The sequence below is a fragment of the Oncorhynchus clarkii genome, chromosome 30 (genome assembly GCF_045791955.1).
Source record: "Oncorhynchus clarkii lewisi isolate Uvic-CL-2024 chromosome 30, UVic_Ocla_1.0, whole genome shotgun sequence".
NCBI classification, from domain to species: Eukaryota; Metazoa; Chordata; class Actinopteri; order Salmoniformes; family Salmonidae; genus Oncorhynchus; species Oncorhynchus clarkii.
This window is the reverse complement of record NC_092176.1, coordinates 19,392,885-19,411,486: the sequence shown is the minus strand read 5'-3', so window position 1 is coordinate 19,411,486 and position 18,602 is coordinate 19,392,885. Positions and strand designations below refer to the sequence as shown.

At 45.7% G+C, this 18,602-nt stretch overlaps 1 protein-coding gene across 2 annotated transcripts in view; it reads left to right on the top strand.

Annotated features, from left to right (window-relative positions):
- Positions 1-18,602, top strand: part of LOC139389960 (tetratricopeptide repeat protein 28-like) — a 208,419-nt gene that overhangs the window by 134,572 nt on the left and 55,245 nt on the right. For both annotated transcript variants that reach the window (XM_071137012.1, XM_071137011.1), the window contains exon 5: positions 17,743-18,250. In XM_071137012.1, coding sequence (XP_070993113.1) covers positions 17,743-18,250 — 508 coding nt within the window. The remainder of the gene's footprint in view (positions 1-17,742; positions 18,251-18,602) is intronic.

Here is an 18,602-nt window from a genome sequence, read left to right as displayed (position 1 = left end):
AGAGAATAATTATGAGTGAAAAATATTTTTCTGGTTATTATCTGAGTCCTGGGGTGCCTTGAGAGGAAGAACATAAGTATGTGTATCTTTCACACCAGTGTGTGCAGGTTTGTGAAGCTACTCTACAACAGGTGTGTTGTGGTTACAGGTATGTCATACAGTAAGTAGTAAGATATAGTTCACCACACAAACACTAGTACACTGATCCATGGGTTTTCTTCCACCAGCTCACCAAGAGCAACTCGGTTCAAATATTTGCAGACAAAAGAACAATCCCCATCCAAACATAGTAGGATCTGGTTGGCTGCTCAGTGGTTGGAGAATGGGGGAGGTGGGCGGGACCTAGTAAGGCTATAGTTCCAGTCCACCTCAGGTTGGTCCTGGGCCAGCCACTGTTGCAGATGTGGGATGACTCTTGTAATAGATGTTGGTTTTGGCTTGGCTGCACTGCTAGTCCTCTCTTTCTCTCCCTCGCTCCCTTCCTTTCTCATTTCCGTCCTCCTCTCCTTCTCTCTCATTCTCTTTGTTCCTCTCAAACCATTGTCTCATCTTGGGTCGTAAGTGTAATGTTATGACTCTGTCCACTTCGAGTTAGTCTTGTCACTGCTTGAGCATGGCTGTGATTTCTACGCTGCTCTCTCTCGAACGACAGGAGGCCAATCTGACACACAAACATCTATACACTCACCGGAACAAGACTAGTGTTTTCTCCATCATTCTCACCCTGGAGCACACTTCTCAGTATTGAAGCACACAGGCACTTCCAGTGCCTACAGAGGTTTTCTCAATCACATCTCTCCCCTACTCCTCCCAGACAGCAGTTCCTTCGCTAAGCAGAGCTGAGAGTACAGGGGGAGAGTTGAGCACAGCCAAGTGTTCCTCCTACACTGGCAAATCCCTCTGCTTACATTGCGTGACCTGAACACAACAAGCATTCCAGGAAAAGCAGGCCTTTAAATTCCAACACAGTCCCTGCAGAGTGTTTGGTAAACATATCCCCCCTCACTCTCTCTCTCTCGCCACTCTCTCTCTCGCCACACTCTCAGTCTCTCCTTCTCCCTCCGTCTCCTTCTGTCGTTCTTTTTCTCTCCTTTTCTCTCTCTCCCACTATCCCCCCCACCCTCTGTGTGTCTTTCTCTGAGTGCTGTAGTCTGAGCGGTGCAGCTGTGTGTGTCTATGGAGACAGTGGGGTGTTTAGGAGCAGTTCTAACTCAAGGTGTTGCTCTAGTTGCTACTCCCCACCCCCCTTTCCTCACAAATCTGGACCCCCCCAGCCAGGAGGGAGAGGGATGTTGCATGTGTGTTGTTTCAGGCTTTGGTTTCTCTCCATTTCAAGGTCCATTTCGAGATCGTTGGTCAGGATGTGTTTCACCTGCTGGCCCAATCGAATTACCGTGTTAGTCATTATGCGTTTCACCTGTGCTGGCCCAACTGGTATTTAAGACCTGCTAGCCCAGTGCATCAGTTGGAGAGGAGATGTTAGCACTTCCAACTTTAGAGACCTGAACAAAGCCTTTATATAGTGTTCAGTTTTGCTTCATATTTGTTGCAAGTCCCTATCCTAAATAGTTGTGGGTTTTTCTTTTAGTTTGTCTGTTCTCAGGAAAATCCAGTTGGCGTCCATGGTGGGTATCTTTTAAGACCCTTCTATATTGGATTGGCTAGCACCCAGTAGGCACCCCATGGATGCCTTTCAGAACCCATCTCTAATCCCACCTGTTTCCTTCTGGATGGCAGTCATTTATTTGTTATTTCCCCTTTTTTTTTTTTGCGACATTTTTTGTTAGTTTTTAGGGAATGTAACAAAATAAGGGCTCATTCAAGATCTTGTTTCCCATTAGTATGGTAGTCGCTCTAATCACCTACACTGAAGCTCTACTGTGCCCAGATATTTGAGTGTTCCAACAACACTTTTTCTGCCACTGACAACCAACAGGGGTTATAAAATTAGTGAAATCAGTTTGAAAGTTGCATAACCACACAGGAAAAAAAGAAAACCATGGTCTTTGGAAGCATTTGGGGAAAGCCTAGTTGGGAAATACTATATCTATGTATACAAAGGCGAATCTGATCATCATTGCAAAGCATTATGACATCAGTGTGATAACTGTCCATCCTAAAAGAGTGATGAAAAGAGTGCTACGTGTAGGTGGGGAGACCCCTTGGACGTGCAACTGTGGAACTTCGAACTAAAGGCAAAATTGGAGCAACAGAAATGAGTTTGAGTACCGGGAAAGGGAACTTGAGGTAGAGCACATAGAAAACGAAAATGAACATACAGCCAGACTAGAACAAGAGAAGGTGCACATGCCATTTGTTTAAAAGAGAGAGATCTGGAAGTTCTACATGGAATGTTACTGGGATTCCTACTGTGATTATCCCCCAGCCTTACCACCATGCTCCCCTCACACGCGTCTTGCTTTGGTCTTAAATCTCCTGGGAGCAGCTGGTGGTGTTTCTGTTCCATGGAGGCTGTCTGATAGTACAGCCCAGTGCTGAGATGCTCTTTGGGCCTTTATCTGCGTGGCCAGTGCTGTCTGCTCACTGGGCCCCATGGCAGCACTGAAAGGATTGGGTTAACCTGGTGTGTCTGAGAGGCTGAGGAGTGAGGCCTTTGAAGTGTGTAGTGTTGGAAATGTCCCTGTAGCCTCCTGTCTCCTTCTCCCTCTGAGACAAACAGGGTGCTGCCTGCTGGTGTTGATACTGTACTGCAGGGCTCTGGGCTCTCTCTACAGCCTCAGCCTGCCCAGACACCCAGGCCTCGCCAGGCCTGTAATTACATTTGGGGAATAAAGGCACAGAGGGAGAAGGGATTTAAACAGCTTGTCTGTGTGCTGAGCCCAGCCACAGCCAAGTCTCTCTCTCTCTCTCTCTCTCTCTCTCTCTCTCTCTCTCTCTCTCTCTCTCCCCACTGCATGTCATTGGGGATTATTTACCCAACACTTCAGAGAGAGCATGGCCAGAGTCCGTGTCAGACATGATGGAGTTTGGCATTTGACTTGTAGCTGGGCTTTATCAGAGGGGGTTCTGACTGAGGCTGCTCTGAAACTGGATGTGAGGCGCTGAGGATAACGATTGTGTGTTTCACCTAACATTGAGAGAAGGGCTGTTAAAGCGGAACTGTATAGTCACCATGTTACTTCAGAGGGGGTCACATCTGGATATGAACAATAATAGCCTTTTCAAGGGCACTGCATCTTTAAAGTGTACAGGGAATTTTTTTGCTTGTACCCTTACCTGTCACCAATCCCTTTCCTTAACCATCAGAGAGCCCATTCCTCAGCGCCCCACCACAACCCCCCATCCCTCTGCCTGCTCCACGGCTGATTGAGCTGGGACCAGGTGAGTCTGAGGAGGGTCCCAGTGCATTTACACCTCCCTAGATGAAGTGCTGTTTTTAGATATCACAGGAGAGAAAGGAGGGGACAGGACAGGAGAAGGAGAGAGATGGATTTGGTAGCTTTTACTGTAAACTACCTTCTCTCCTCATCATTTATCCAGAGCTGTACCCATCTCTCCTCTCCCTGCTCTCTCTCTCGCTCGCTCTCTCTCTCCCTCTTACCCTGTCTCTGGCTCCAGACCAGTGGTGTATAGTAACTAAGTAAAATACTTTCAAGTATTAAAGTATTTTTTTTTGTGTATCTGAACTTTGCTTTACTATATATATGTTTGACAACTTTTACTTTTACTCCATTACATTCCTATAAAAGTAGGTACTTTTTACTCCATACATTTTCCCTGACACCCTAAAGTTCATTTTGATTAGCAGGACAAGAAAAGGGTCCAATTCAAGCATTTATCAAAAGAACATCCCTGGTCATCTTCTGCCTGTGATCTGGTGGACTCCCTAAACATAAACGCTTCATTTTATAAATGATGTCTGAGTGTTGGAGTGTGCCCCGGTCTACGCATAAAGAAAAAGAAAACAGGAAAATGGTGCCGTCTGGTTTGCTTAATATAAGGAATTTATACTTTTACTTTTGATACTTAAGTATATTTGAGCAATTACATTTACTTTTAATACTTAAGTATATTTAAAACCAAATACTTTTAGACTTTTACTCAAGTAGTATTTTACTGGGTGACGTCACATATACTTGACTCATTTTCTATTAAGGTACCTTTACGTTGACAATTGGGTACTAAGTATGACAATTTGGAACTAAGTATGACAATTGGGTACTTTTTCCACCAATGCCCCAGACACACTCTGGCTCCCCCTCAAACACACCACTCACGTCACCATAGAAAACAAAGTTAAAACAAAGTAATCTTAGGGAAAGGTGCCTCTCACAATTTCCCTGAGATCTGATTGGGTCTGAGTGTTTGTCTAAACCTGTTAAACATGATGAGTTTGTTATTGTGGATGGATTTCAGAGAACTGCATTAAAGCTCTCACTCATCTATCTCAGAGACTGGGGGAGAATAAGGGCCGGTGTATGAGTGTTCATGTGGGCCGTCACTCTTCATTCAAATCACTGTCTGTCTGTCTGTCTGTCTGTGTCTCTGTTTGCAGTCGACACTAGGCACTAGGCAACAGCTACGGCCAGGACGTATTGATCAAGGCTTTCAGATCTAACCTATGTCTCTCTCATCTCAACCTTTGTCTATCTCTCTGTCTCTCTTTCTATCCGCTCTGTCTCATTCTACTTTTCTTTCAAACTCTCTAATTCTCATTCTCTCTGTAGTCTGTACCCATTAGCGTAATGGAAGTGTATTCTCTAGTCGTGTATGCCAGTCCTAGCTTGTCCTACCTTATTAGGTAACAGGTAATGTTTCCCAGATCTAGTATGATCCCCATGGTTTCTGTTATGCCCTTGAGTAACCCTGTGGTGTGATGTCCTTGGACTGGTTTCCTGGATGCTATTAGATGCAGGCTGAGACTGTGGATGCTAAATATAGTGCTGTGCTCTGTCCTCACACCAGCATGCAGCCATAACAACTGCTAATTAGCTTTTAATGGATGGATGTCGTAAATGACGTTGTATATAAACTGTTGCAGCCCCTTCACCTTCCCTTACAGCTGCCATTATATTTGTTCTTGCATAGTCCCCCACTTTCCACTACTCACCCGGACTCCTCGGTGAACTGAACTCCTCTCTCTTTTTCATTACATTTCTCTTGCCCACAGGGTAGAAGGCTGGTAGGAAGGTTTGGATAAGCGTAGTCTTTGCTGACCACATTAATCAATGTCACCCCAGCCGTTCCAGCTAACCCCCATCAGTGATAAAGCAAGGAGTAAGCTACGCAGCACAACACAGCACAACATAGTATCTGTCCACGCTACATTTGGTAGATGCTTAGTTAAAAGGTCTTAAAGGTTTACCTCAAAAACCATGGTACTGAACAGTGTCATTTACCAGTCATGAGCCCCTTTCACCACAAAGGATTGTATTTACTTTAATTTTCCAGGTCAGATGTTGGTTCTCTTTCCTTTTTAATAGATTTCAAATAGAATTCTAAGTGCCCAGCCACGTCCCCTTCCCCCTCCATGACAGACTCAGCCCTCTCCACTGACCTACAGACATTACCCAGCTATCCCATTACACTATGGACATTATCATTCACAGAATGAACAAACAGCAGCTGAGCTTTTCTCTGAGAGCTAGTCTCTTAGAGAAGGCATCGAACATGCTCTCAAAATGTACCGCTTAGCTTCCCCTGATGTGCCCACCGAATCATTCCTGTCCACCCAGAGCTTTCAGTCACACATATCAATAAACACAAGGCTTCCGCTAACAGTTGAACAATGCTGACATCCTGCCCTGAGTGGACTGAGGTACAGGAGGGGAGGTAGGGGGAATGTCTGATACCCTCCTACCCTTTCTCACCCTGTCTCACTTCCTCACTCAACACAGCAATTTCCAAAACCTCCCTCTTGTTTTGTCTAGCGAATTGTCAGAGGGGTAGCTTGAAATATCAACCCTACACCACTTGAAGGGCTTAGTCAGATTTTCCCAGCAACACCAATAGAGACTGTCAGTGGCAATTTTACTCTTCACCTCTCACATCTCTTCCTCTCCAGTGCCTGTTGGCCACCCTGGACTCTCTGCCATAGACACGCAACACACACACACACTCACACACACACTCACTCATACACTCACACACACACTCACTCATACACTCACTCACTCACACACTCACTCACACACTCATACACACACAGTCACTCATACACTCACTCACACAGTCACTCATACACTCACTCACACACTCACTCACACACACGCACTCACACACTCACAAAGACAGACACACAGCTATCAAGTGGCCTGCCAAGGGCCTCTAGTGGACACATATGTTTGTGTGTTGCTGTGTGTGTATGTGTGTGTATGTGTTTAAGTAAGTGTGTGTGAGTGAGTGTGTGTGATTGAATGTATGCCGGGACTGACTCTGGTGTGACCACAAATGATCCCCTATTTGCTTGGCACCGTTGCACAAGGCTACCCACAGCTCAGGAAAATAAATAGGCATTCCAGTTCGCCAGAGCACAGCATGTAGGAAACTACTGAAAGAGTGTGTGCGTACTTTTTCAGGCTTGTGAGTCCCTGTGCTTGTGTGAATGTTACTGTGTGTGTGTGTTTATGTTTGTGTGTATGTGTGTATGTGTGTATGCATGTGTGCTTCTCTGTCTCGCCAGTGTGGAAGTGGTGATGCTGTCAAGAGTACCCTCAACCAGGCACTGACCTTTCTCACAAATCAATCCATTGTGTGTGTGTGTGTCCTGGGGAGGCTAAGGAATTGTCACTCTCCCAGCCCACTGGCTCCATGTATCTGCCGCCTGGAGGTCACACAGGTGATGCTGCTGGAACAAGTGGGATCACTGGCATCTGATAACTGATAAGATCCTTTGGGAGATTAACAGGGCTGGGATCAATCCCATGTTAATTCGGGAATTGAAAATAAATGGCACTTTACAAAAAAAAAATAGTTTGTTTGGGATTCACTGAATTAAATTTTAATGGGATCAACCCCTGCTCTGAAGATGATGATGATGATGATGATGATAATAGTGTGGTAATGGTGTGTGAGAAGATTACAAAAATGAAAATGGTTATTATTATGACTATTATTCTTCTGAGGGCAGTAGCAACTGTGGTGAGTGATATTTCTTTTGTCTAGGAAATGCCCTACCGAGGGTGACTTACATGGCTCATGCTTGGCTTATTGCCCACTGTGAGAAGTGTCCCCCGCAGACAGCTGCATACTGTTTTGTGCAGTGAGAGAGAGCAGTCAGCCACATCTATATGTGTATGCGCTTGGCAGAGCACAGCTACCGCCTGCTTAAAAAAGCAGAAGGTTTTGATATGGCGGAGAGGCAGTCATTTGCCTGATCTAATGGTGGCTCCCAGAGGATCCATACCAGTGTGCAAACACAGAGAGAACGAGATACAGAGACGAGGGAAAGGAGAGTTGGGTACAGCGCTGGATAAATGATGAGAGAAGGAAATGTAGTTTATAGAGAGAGGGAGAGGAGAGATGGGTACAGCTCTGGAAAAATGATGAGGAGAGAAGGAAATATAGTTTATAGAGAGAGGGAGAGGAGAGATGGGTACAGCTCTGGATAAATGATGAGGAGAGAAGGAAAGGTAGTTTACAGAGAGAGAGAGGGAGAGGAGAGATGGGTACAGCTCTGGATAAATGATGAGGAGAGAAGGAAAGGTAGTTTACAGGGAGAGGGAGAGGAGAGATGGGTACAGCTCTGGATAAATGATGAGGAGAGAAGGAAAGGTAGTTTACAGAGAGAGAGAGGGAGAGGAGAGATGGGTACAGCTCTGGAAAAAATAATGAGGAGAGAAGGAAAGGTAGTTTACAGGGAGAGGGAGAGGAGAGATGGGTACAGCTCTGGATAAATGATGAGGAGAGAAGGAAAGGTAGTTTACAGAGAGAGAGAGGGAGAGGAGAGATGGGTACAGCTCTGGATAAATGATGAGGAGAGAAGGAAAGGTAGTTTACAGAGAGAGAGAGGGAGAGGAGAGATGGGTACAGCTCTGGATAAATGATGAGGAGAGAAGGAAAGGTAGTTCACAGATAGGGAGAGGAGAGATGGGTACAGCTCTGGATAAATAATGAGGAGAGAAGGAAAGGTAGTTTACAGAGAGAGGGAGAGGATTGGAGTTCATACTCATAAAGCTCTCTGAATATTTGATCTTTCTCCAACGACACGATATTGCAATTCTCACGATTCTATATGTATTGTGACTCGATACTGTATTGTGACTCGATTTTATTGCGATTTGTCTGCTGCAGAGAGATGAGCGAGCATGAGAAAATTAGTTTTGATCAGTCATGGAAATAAAAGTGATGAAAACATGTTGGCTCACTATTTTAAAGGAAGATAGAGAACAAGCCATATAATCAAAAATACCAAAGTTTTGTCGCAGGTACAGTACAGCCGACTAGCGCAGGTACAGTACAGCCGACTAGCGCAGGTACAGTACAGCCGACTAGCGCAGGTACAGTACAGCCGACTAGCGCAGGTACAGTACAGCCGACTAGCGCAGGTACAGTACAGCCGACTAGCGCAGGTACAGTACAGCCGACTAGCGCAGGTACAGTACAGCCGACTAGCGCAGGTACAGTACAGCCGACTAGCGCAGGTACAGTACAGCCGACTAGCGCTAGCTAACACTATCTAGCAACATTTTTACAAATAGGTACTTGGAGTCAAAGCATCGATATAATATCATCCAAAATAATTTCACGAAATGTAACTGCATCCTTTCCCCCCCATCACTAGTGGGTTTCTCTCCTTATTACAGTTGAGATGTTGCCTTTATTGTCAAAATGCATCTCTACAGGTGAATTCAGATCTACAGACATCCTCACCCCCGGGATGTCATCGTTCAAACAGAATCCCTGCTAGCCTTTTATCTATCCCCTCTTCCAACTCACTCTCCTCTCCTTTATGTAGTAGGCTCGGGGCTCTGCCTTCCTGGCTTCTATTCTCAGCCTGTTCTGTTTATGTTACTTCTGACTGGATCCGAGCTCGTTAAGAAAAACACTGAAGCATGCTCCTCTTCACCTTTCTTCTGCACAGCCGCTTAATTAACTACATACTGTAGGAGTGTGTGTGTGTGTGTGTGTGTGTGTGTGTGTGTGTGTGTGTGTGTGTGTGTGTGTGTGTGTGTGTGTGTGTGTGCGTGTGTGTGCGTGTGTGTGCGTGTGCGTGTGTGTGTGTGCGTGCGTGCGTGTTGACTAGGGCTGGAGATCTTTTTACTCGCATGATTCATCTTTTTCAAACATTAACCCGTTTTTAATGGGGAAAGTAGTAATATGCAGACATCATGCCCGGTTATATTTAATCTGTAATGCATTAAATAAGTTCACTAAATACGCTGAGTGTGCTAAACATTAAGGACACCTTCCTAATATTGAGTTGCACTACGCCCTTTTGCCCTCAGAACAGCCTTAATTCGTCGGGGCATGGACTCTACAAGGTGTCGAAAGCGTTCCACAGGGATGCAGGCCAATGTTCCCTCTAAAACTTGAACGTTGTGAAAATTCTGTGTAACTTCTGACTCGCGTTTATTGTGAACACTCGAGGCTGGACCCGCTTTAAGTTACAATTATAACATTGGCCAAGTAGGCTACTGTGGCTTTTGCTCATAATATAGGCCTACCAGAGTGGCCCACCATCAAAAACAATGGAGAAAATGCATCCCATAACATTTTAATATGGAAATAGCTGTTCTATCATTCAGCTTACAGTAGCAGCCATTGTGTGGTGTTCAATGTAGGCCTACATTCCATGAGACTTTTTAAAAAAGCTAATTATTATGCTCACTCAGCTGTGCATCAAAAGTAATACTAGTTATCTATTAGAAGTGTGATCATATACCTAAAATGTTCAAATATAATTTCACAATGGTCTGAGAAGAACAACATTGGCAGGGCAATTCAAACCTCATTGTTACATAACTGTTTTTAGTAGGTTAATATTGCATAGGCTTACGCTTTTTAACTCTTGATTTTAGTTTTTTATCTGAGCGGTAGATCTCGCCTTGCATTTTTACTTGTGTAAGGAAGTATGTGTGTAGCTGGTGTATAGGAGTCAGGCGCAGAACATCAGATATGAGTAAATAAACTTAGCCGACACCGACCTCGGGGATGACCTGGAGGACGAGGTGCAGGGCGATCCGGATGGAGACGGTGGAACTCCCGCAGCAACGAAGGGTCCAAGACGTCCTCCACCGGCACCCAGCATCTCTCCTCCGGACCGTACCCCTCCCACTCCACAAGGTACTGAAGGCCCCTCGCCCGACGCCTCGAGTCCAGGATGGCTCGAACAGCATACGCCGGGGCCCCCTCGATGACCAGAGGGGGAGGAGGAACCTCCCGCACCTCACACTCCTGGAGTGGACCTGCCACCACCGGCCTGAGGAGAGACACACGGAACGAGGGATTAATACAGTAATCTGCAGGGCAGGCGTCTGCCTTAGCAGACGTAGTAAATGGAATCAGCGGTGGTTCCCGTCTCCTCTCTCTCTCTCATATAGTCCCATGAACAGCACTCTGCTGGAGTAGAGCCTTCCTCTGACCAGCCCAGACCGCCCTCAGGCCACCTACCTGGGACAGGGGGCAAACCACTGCCTATTTAACACCTCACACCTCCCTCCCTCCCTCTACCCCTCCTCCTAGTACACCTTTGTTGTGCTCTCCCTGAAACACTGAATAATCAATATCCCACCATCCCAAATGGCACCCTATTCCCTATTTAGTGCACTTTTTTAAACCACAGCCCATAGGGCTTTGATCAAAACTAGTGCACTACATAGGGAATGGTGTGCCATTTGGGACATTACCACTGTCTAAATGCAGCATACATTGCACTACTCATAACTTATGGAGCCATTGACTAGGGCAGAACCATGTACTTCCTATCCGTTCCTAACCAGGATCACATTAAATACATATCATGGTCTGTAGGCTGGCAGTGTGGTTTTATGGTTATTGCAAAAATACCAGTGACCAGTAAGTTTATGGCTGTGCCTTCATGTTTTTCAATGTTGCTGGGTGTGTCTGTTTTACAGAAACAACTTTGTAATGAACCCAGTGTACAGATCAAATATGTTGTTTGTATTGTTGTTGTTGGTCATCATCATCAGGGATTTACTGCTAAATGATATGAATGAGATCGTGTCAGTAAAAATGGCTGTCAGTAGAAACAGACAGCTTAGCAGTGTAATCATCATAGCAACAGGCAGCCAGGGGGCTTCTAGAGGTACAGTAGAGGTGTAAAGCTCTCTGAAAACAGTTTAGTCTGAGCAGCGGGTGACAGTTTGTGCAGTGGCCAATGCCTTAGTCTGCCTATTTGTGTGTGCTCAGGAGGTGGCATGCTTCAGATGGCTGGAAGTGGCAGACTCTCCCCTACTGCCTGGTGGGCTGGAATCAAACCACTGAGGTTCCCATGGAAACCATCTCCATCCTATCAGCACTGCTGCTAGGCGATGGTGATTATGATGGTAGTGGTGGTTGGGTTGTAGTTAGCAGTGTTCCAAGTCAGGCAGAAAGGATCTGAGGTGAGGCAGACTCCCTCACACAGCAGAGCAGAGCAGTGATCTAGCGTGGATTGTTACTGGCAAGGAAATGAAACGCACACACACGCACCAGGGGCCCAGTGTCACAGACCAGGGATCAGGAGCAGAAGTGTTACTGCAGCATGACATGGGAGGGTCAACAGGGGTGAAAGTAAGGCGGTACGGTCCAATATGGCGTCCCGGCCGAAATAAATAGTGGGGGTACATCGTACCGTTAAAACCTGAGCCTGTAACAATTAATACAACATGCCCAAAAAACTATAGGTGACTACACTATTATCTAACATTACTGCAGGTCAGCAGCATGACATATTTGCGAATTGACTGAAAACTGGGTGGAGTGTGCTCCAAATTGACTGAAAACTGGGTGGAGTGTGCTCCAAATTGACTGAAAACTGGGTGGAGTGTGCTCCAAATTGACTGAAAACTGGGTGGAGTGTGCTCCAAATTGACTGAAAACTGGGTGGAGTGTGCTCCAAATTGACTGAAAACTGGGTGGAGTGTGCTCCAAATTGACTGAAAACTGGGTGGAGTGTGCTCCAAATTGACTGAAAACTGGGTGGAGTGTGCTCCAAATTGACTGAAAACTGGGTGGAGTGTGCTCCAAATTGACTGAAAACTGGGTGGAGTGTGCTCCAAATTGACTGAAAACTGGGTGGAGTGTGCTCCAAATTGACTGAAAACTGGGTGGAGTGTGCTCCAAATTGACTGAAAACTGGGTGGAGTGTGCTCCAAATTGACTGAAAACTGGGTGGAGTGTGCTCCAAATTGACTGAAAACTGGGTGGAGTGTGCTCCAAATTGACTGAAAACTGGGTGGAGTGTGCTCCAAATTGACTGAAAACTGGGTGGAGTGTGCTCCAAATTGACTGAAAACTGGGTGGAGTGTGCTCCAAATTGACTGAAAACTGGGTGGAGTGTGCTCCAAATTGACTGAAAACTGGGTGGAGTGTGCTCCAAATTGACTGAAAACTGGGTGGAGTGTGCTCCAAATTGACTGAAAACTGGGTGGAGTGTGCTCCAAATTGACTGAAAACTGGGTGGAGTGTGCTCCAAATTGACTGAAAACTGGGTGGAGTGTGCTCCAAATTGACTGAAAACTGGGTGGAGTGTGCTCCAAATTGACTGAAAACTGGGTGGAGTGTGCTCCAAATTGACTGAAAACTGGGTGGAGTGTGCTCCAAATTGACTGAAAACTGGGTGGAGTGTGCTCCAAACTGGGTGGAGTGTGCTCCAAATTGACTGAAAACTGGGTGGAGTGTGCTCCAAATTGACTGAAAACTGGGTGGAGTGTGCTCCAAATTGACTGAAAACTGGGTGGAGTGTGCTCCAAATTGACTGAAAACTGGGTGGAGTGTGCTCCAAATTGACTGAAAACTGGGTGGAGTGTGCTCCAAATTGACTGAAAACTGGGTGGAGTGTGCTCCAAATTGACTGAAAACTGGGTGGAGTGTGCTCCAAATTGACTGAAAACTGGGTGGAGTGTGCTCCAAATTGACTGAAAACTGGGTGGAGTGTGCTCCAAATTGACTGAAAACTGGGTGGAGTGTGCTCCAAATTGACTGAAAACTGGGTGGAGTGTGCTCCAAATTGACTGAAAACTGGGTGGAGTGTGCTCCAAATTGACTGAAAACTGGGTGGAGTGTGCTCCAAATTGACTGAAAACTGGGTGGAGTGTGCTCCAAATTGACTGAAAACTGGGTGGAGTGTGCTCCAAATTGACTGAAAACTGGGTGGAGTGTGCTCCAAATTGACTGAAAACTGGGTGGAGTGTGCTCCAAATTGACTGAAAACTGGGTGGAGTGTGCTCCAAATTGACTGAAAACTGGGTGGAGTGTGCTCCAAATTGACTGAAAACTGGGTGGAGTGTGCTCCAAATTGACTGAAAACTGGGTGGAGTGTGCTCCAAATTGACTGAAAACTGGGTGGAGTGTGCTCCAAATTGACTGAAAACTGGGTGGAGTGTGCTCCAAATTGACTGAAAACTGGGTGGAGTGTGCTCCAAATTGCGTTGTGGTTTGAGGAGAACACTTACATTTTGTCAAGGCTGAAATGAGTGGCTGTGACCGAGGTGTACATGGACAACAGTGGATTTTAGGTGTATTGTAACTGCAGTTGTAATGACATCATTTGAATGGCACCATGAAGTCTCTTTCCATTCATTAAATTGCTGGTGCAAAGTGCACTGTTGGGGTTTGAATGCTGAAGTTATTTGTGAACGAATGTGCGCAGGTAGCTAACAGGAGCGCCTTTGTTAAGTGATTGTTTGACAGTAAGATAAAAACATCATGACTGGTTGTGTTTATAACACAATAAAATGCATAGGCAGCGTGTCCATAAGGCTAGGGGAAGCTAAGCTTTCCCTAAAGTAAATATCATTAATTAAATTGCCAAAATTATATAGCCTAATTAGCTTAATCCTGTCTATACAGAAATAGTTTGGCCACAGCATGGTTTGGCCACAGAAGATCAGTAGCTTCTTGAAAGAAAAAGCTGTGGATTGTTTTTAAATCGCATAGTTGGAAGGGCCCGGAATTTGGGCAGTGTGCACTTCAAATACCTTATAGATAGATGATTGTTGAGTTGCGACTGTCAGTGAAATGCAGAGAGACCCAACCAGTCATACCGCAATATTTAAAAGTACAGTCGCGGAAAACTGTTTGGAAAGCAAATGGCTATTGCTGTAAAGAGAAGACACTGAAAAGACTCAAATCTGTCTTTTATATATCAAAATTCTTAACTTAATTGAATGAAAAGTAGCCTTTTGTGTTTTACCCCCTTTTTCTCATAATATCCAATTGTGATCTTGTCTCATCGCTGCAACTCCCCAACAGGCTTGGGAGAGACGAAGGTCGAGTCATGCGTCCTCCGAAACATGACCCGCCAAACCGCGCTTCTTATCACCCGCCCACTTAACCCGGATGCCAGCCGCACCAATGAAGTCGCTAGTGCGCAATGAGCCAAGTACAGCCCCTCTGGCCAAACCCTCCCCTAACCCAGACGACGCTGGGCCAATCGTGCGCCGCCCTATGGGACTCCCGGTCATGGCTGGTTGTGATACAGCCTGAGATCAAACCCAGGTCTGTAGTGACGGCTCAAGCACTGCGATGCAGTGTCTTAGACCGCTGCGCCACTCAGAAGACCCCCAAAATTGTTAACTTAGGCTACTGTTCGCTCAACTATCTTATTGGCACCAGCGGAGAACATCGGCCATATCCCCGGTGAGTGTGCATATTCACTGTCTTTGTCATTGGGTCAGCGCCACTTTTGTTTGTTTTTGGACAGTCATTTCCTCCTCCAGGTTAGATGGACATCATGTCGTATTTGTGTCTCCCCTTTTTGTAGGCCAATTATATGGATCAGACAACATGGTTTTTATTGATCTGTTTGTCAGTGTCAGATTAGGCTGCCCTGTAACTGTTGTAGTATAAAAACAAATGTGAGTGCAAACTTGAGTGTCCCGTACTGGTAAGAAATGAAATCTACATTCAGCCCTGAAGGTCACTATGTTAACGACGATGCATTACCACTAGCATGTGGTATGAAAATAGCCATTTGTCTAATGTGTTGTACAATATAAACACATCCACGACAAATGGCTGTCATTGGAGTATCAGCCAGGAATGTTAGACACTGTCCCTGCCTGCGTTGTACAAATGGAATAGTACTCTTTAGCCAAGCTGTTCTGATGAAGATGTTGTCTGGAGCTCACCCCCACAATCCTTCACCCTCCCTCAGGGGGCTGCACCAGTTTACCTTTCATTAGGGGATCAATGTGTTGATAAGAACCAGCGGTTTATCAACAGTTTATAAAGGCCAACGTTTGGATTAATCAAATCAGCACACATCCGGAGAAGAGCCGGACTCTGTAAACACAATCAGATCTGACTGCACAGATGGAATGAGAGAGGTGGGGGAGGGGAAGGGAGGGGAGGGGGGAATAGATAAGTAAAGAAAATACATTTAATTAAATGAAATTAGAACAGTCGCCGTTGCAGAAATCAAATGTTTCGAGGAAATGTTCCCTTCTTGGACTGCTCGGTACTAGTGATTTCCATCAGTCTACATGAGCAGTGCTGAGAGAGGGCTGTAGTCACCACTGACTGTAAAATGGGTCCCAGCGTCTGTCTGTCCCCAAGCCTAGCAGAACACATGTACAGTGGCAGGCAAGACTCGCTCCTCCACTGACTCCCCATCAACTTTCTATCTGGGGAGAAAATGCAGTGTTGCAGTCTCACTTTAAAGGGACACTGATCACAAGCACAACTCATCTCAACTGTGGAGAAAGATAGCTCTCTCTCTCTCTCCCTCCCTCCTCGTCTCACTCATTTTCCCGAGAGACAGAGAGAGCAGAGGAATCCTCTCGGTTTCTCTGCTCACAGAGTGGAAGTTGGAGTTGGAGAGATGGAGCTGAGCAGAGCTTCAAACGACACATGTAATTGAGCAGACCTAGATAGGCTATCTGGGAACATGAAACAGCAACAGTTGTGACGGGAGGTAATTGCCTCCTAGGCCCCATATAATATCTTGTCGAGGCTTTAAACTCCAGCAAACTGCTGGAAGTCCTTATGTCGGCAGGTAATATGTTCCAGGCATCAGCAGCCCTGTGAAATGAAAGAAAGGTAGCACTGTTGTGTGTGTATGTGTGTTTGAGAAACAAAGTATGAAAGGTAGGAAATGTGTATGTGTTTGCCAGCTTGTGTGTGTTTGTATGAGTGTGGGAAAGTGTTTTACAGTATAGATTTTTTCTTAGGTTATGCATTGTTTTTTTTATGAATTAATGGAACTCAATAAAAGCAATGTGTTCATTTTGCATTCTCAGAGCAAAGGTGCTGTGAAACTCTCTCTTTCTCTCTGTGTGGGAGCAGGAATTACCTTGACATTTCTTCACTAAATTACTTCTTGCTGTGTTTATGGAATTCTGTATCTTGATTTTAAAGCGCAGTGTTTTCCTGTAATAAACTAAAGTGGGTTGACACGTGCCATTGCGTTTATACATGAGTGATTGCTTTTTCATATGTGTTGACATTAACATTCAGTAGTGACCTCAGCACTGTTGAGGCACATGCCTTTTGATGATGAGCAACACACATTGAAGGCTTAGCAAACAGAAGTGAATAATAATCCATTACTGGTTGTTTGACTTTCCAGTCATCCTTTGCTTGGTTACTTCTAAATGCACTCAGTGTAACCCCAAGTATCAATGGCACAGAGGCTCCTACCCAGGCAGGGAAATCAAGCGGAGTTGTGGCCTTAATTGTCAGGGTGATTATCCTCTTCCCTGGCCCCTGTCCAACGCCCTCCAGGCCCCTCCCGTTCTAGGACACAGAGAGGGAGAGAAGGGGTGGGAGAGGGAGGAAGGAGATGCGTTATTAGCTGACCCTCTCCTCTGCAATTAATGCAACATCTGTCCACACAGATACAGCCGCTCCCAATTCCCAGCAGTTTACCTTCTATATAACAACTAATAAACCTACAATGAGTGTGTTACTTAGAGGGTCAGGCCTGCACTGTTTCAGACCACTCCACTTTACTGCACACCCTACACTTTGTGTTACACTTCATTTCTATGCAGGTGGATGGTGGTGAGAGGAGAAAGATCCTGTTGAGGTGACAGATAAGAATATGCTACAAATTATACCCAGCATCAGCCTTCCTGATAGAGAAGTGTTGCCAGTGTTGAATTCATCTATTCAACACTGGCAACACTTCTCTATCAGGAAGGTTGATGCTGGGAATCAGTCAGTCAGTTAGTAGGTCTGTCTCCCTCCCACAGCTGAAGAGTGAAGTTAAGCCTCTCATTTCCTCTTGATTAACTGGCTCTTTGTTCCATTGGTGGTGGCACACTCCATGAAGGGCTTGGCTTTAAAACAAGCCTGCCACTGTGCTAATCTGCAACAGGGTTTTACCCCCCTCTGATCACAAAAAGGAAGCAAAGCATTTTTGTTTGTTGTTTGCAATATGCCTCCAAAGAGATTTGGGAGTTTAGATTTTTACACATCTAAAAAAATATATATACTTTGGGGAATGGGATGTTGAGGTAGTGTGTTGTGTTTGAGATGCAAAACCAATCATCTCAGTAAAATGTTGACAAAATGTAGGTCATTTTCACAAAGCTTTAGTTTATAAGTGTTTTTACTATGTGACTTTAATTGCTTGCCTGATGTTTGTCTGTCTGTGTGTTCTCTCTGTGTCTCCAGGCAGCTTCTATGGCCCTGAGCAGCCTGGGTCATGTGTATACAGCCATCGGGGACTACCCTAATGCCCTGGCCAGCCACAAGCAGTGTGTCCTACTGGCAAAGCAATCCAAAGACCAGCTGTCAGAGGCACGAGAGCTGGGCAACATGGGCGCTGTCTACATTGCTATGGGCGACTTTGAAAACGCTGTACAATGCCACGAGCAGCACCTGGGCATCGCCAAGGCACTGACCAACAAGAGGGAGGAGGCCCGTGCCTACAGCAACCTGGGCAGTGCCTACCACTACCACCGTAACTTTGACAAGGCCATGTCCTACCACACCCATGTACTGGAGCTGGCCCAGGAGCTGGAGGAGCAGCCTATAGAGATGAGGGCGTACGCTGGACTGGGTCATGCTGCACGCTGCATGCAGGACCTGGAGAGAGCCAAGCAGTACCATGAACAGCAGCTGGCCATCGCTGAGGGCCTGAAGGACAGAGCTGCAGAGGGAAGAGCCTCCTCCAACCTGGGTACGTATTTATCAATCAACACAGAGGGACAGGGGTAGGCTGTGGGGAGTGGGCCGGGGGACTGATCTGGAGATCATATCCACCTATAACGTCTTTTATTTTTAGGTTTCATTTCAGACATGGCTAACAAAGACTATTTCTAGTCTAGTACAGTGTTATGCTCCCCCTTAGAGTGGCTCCTAGGCCTGTCCCTGCAATTTAAGGACAATGTTCACCGCATTCCCTCGTGTTGAGAAAAATGCACAGAGCAGTCCCTCGTGTTAAGAACTATGTACAGCACAGTCCTTCGTGTTGTTGGCTTACCTTTTCTGATGAGCATGTGGGATAAGTTCTTCTATTTGGCCCCATCCAT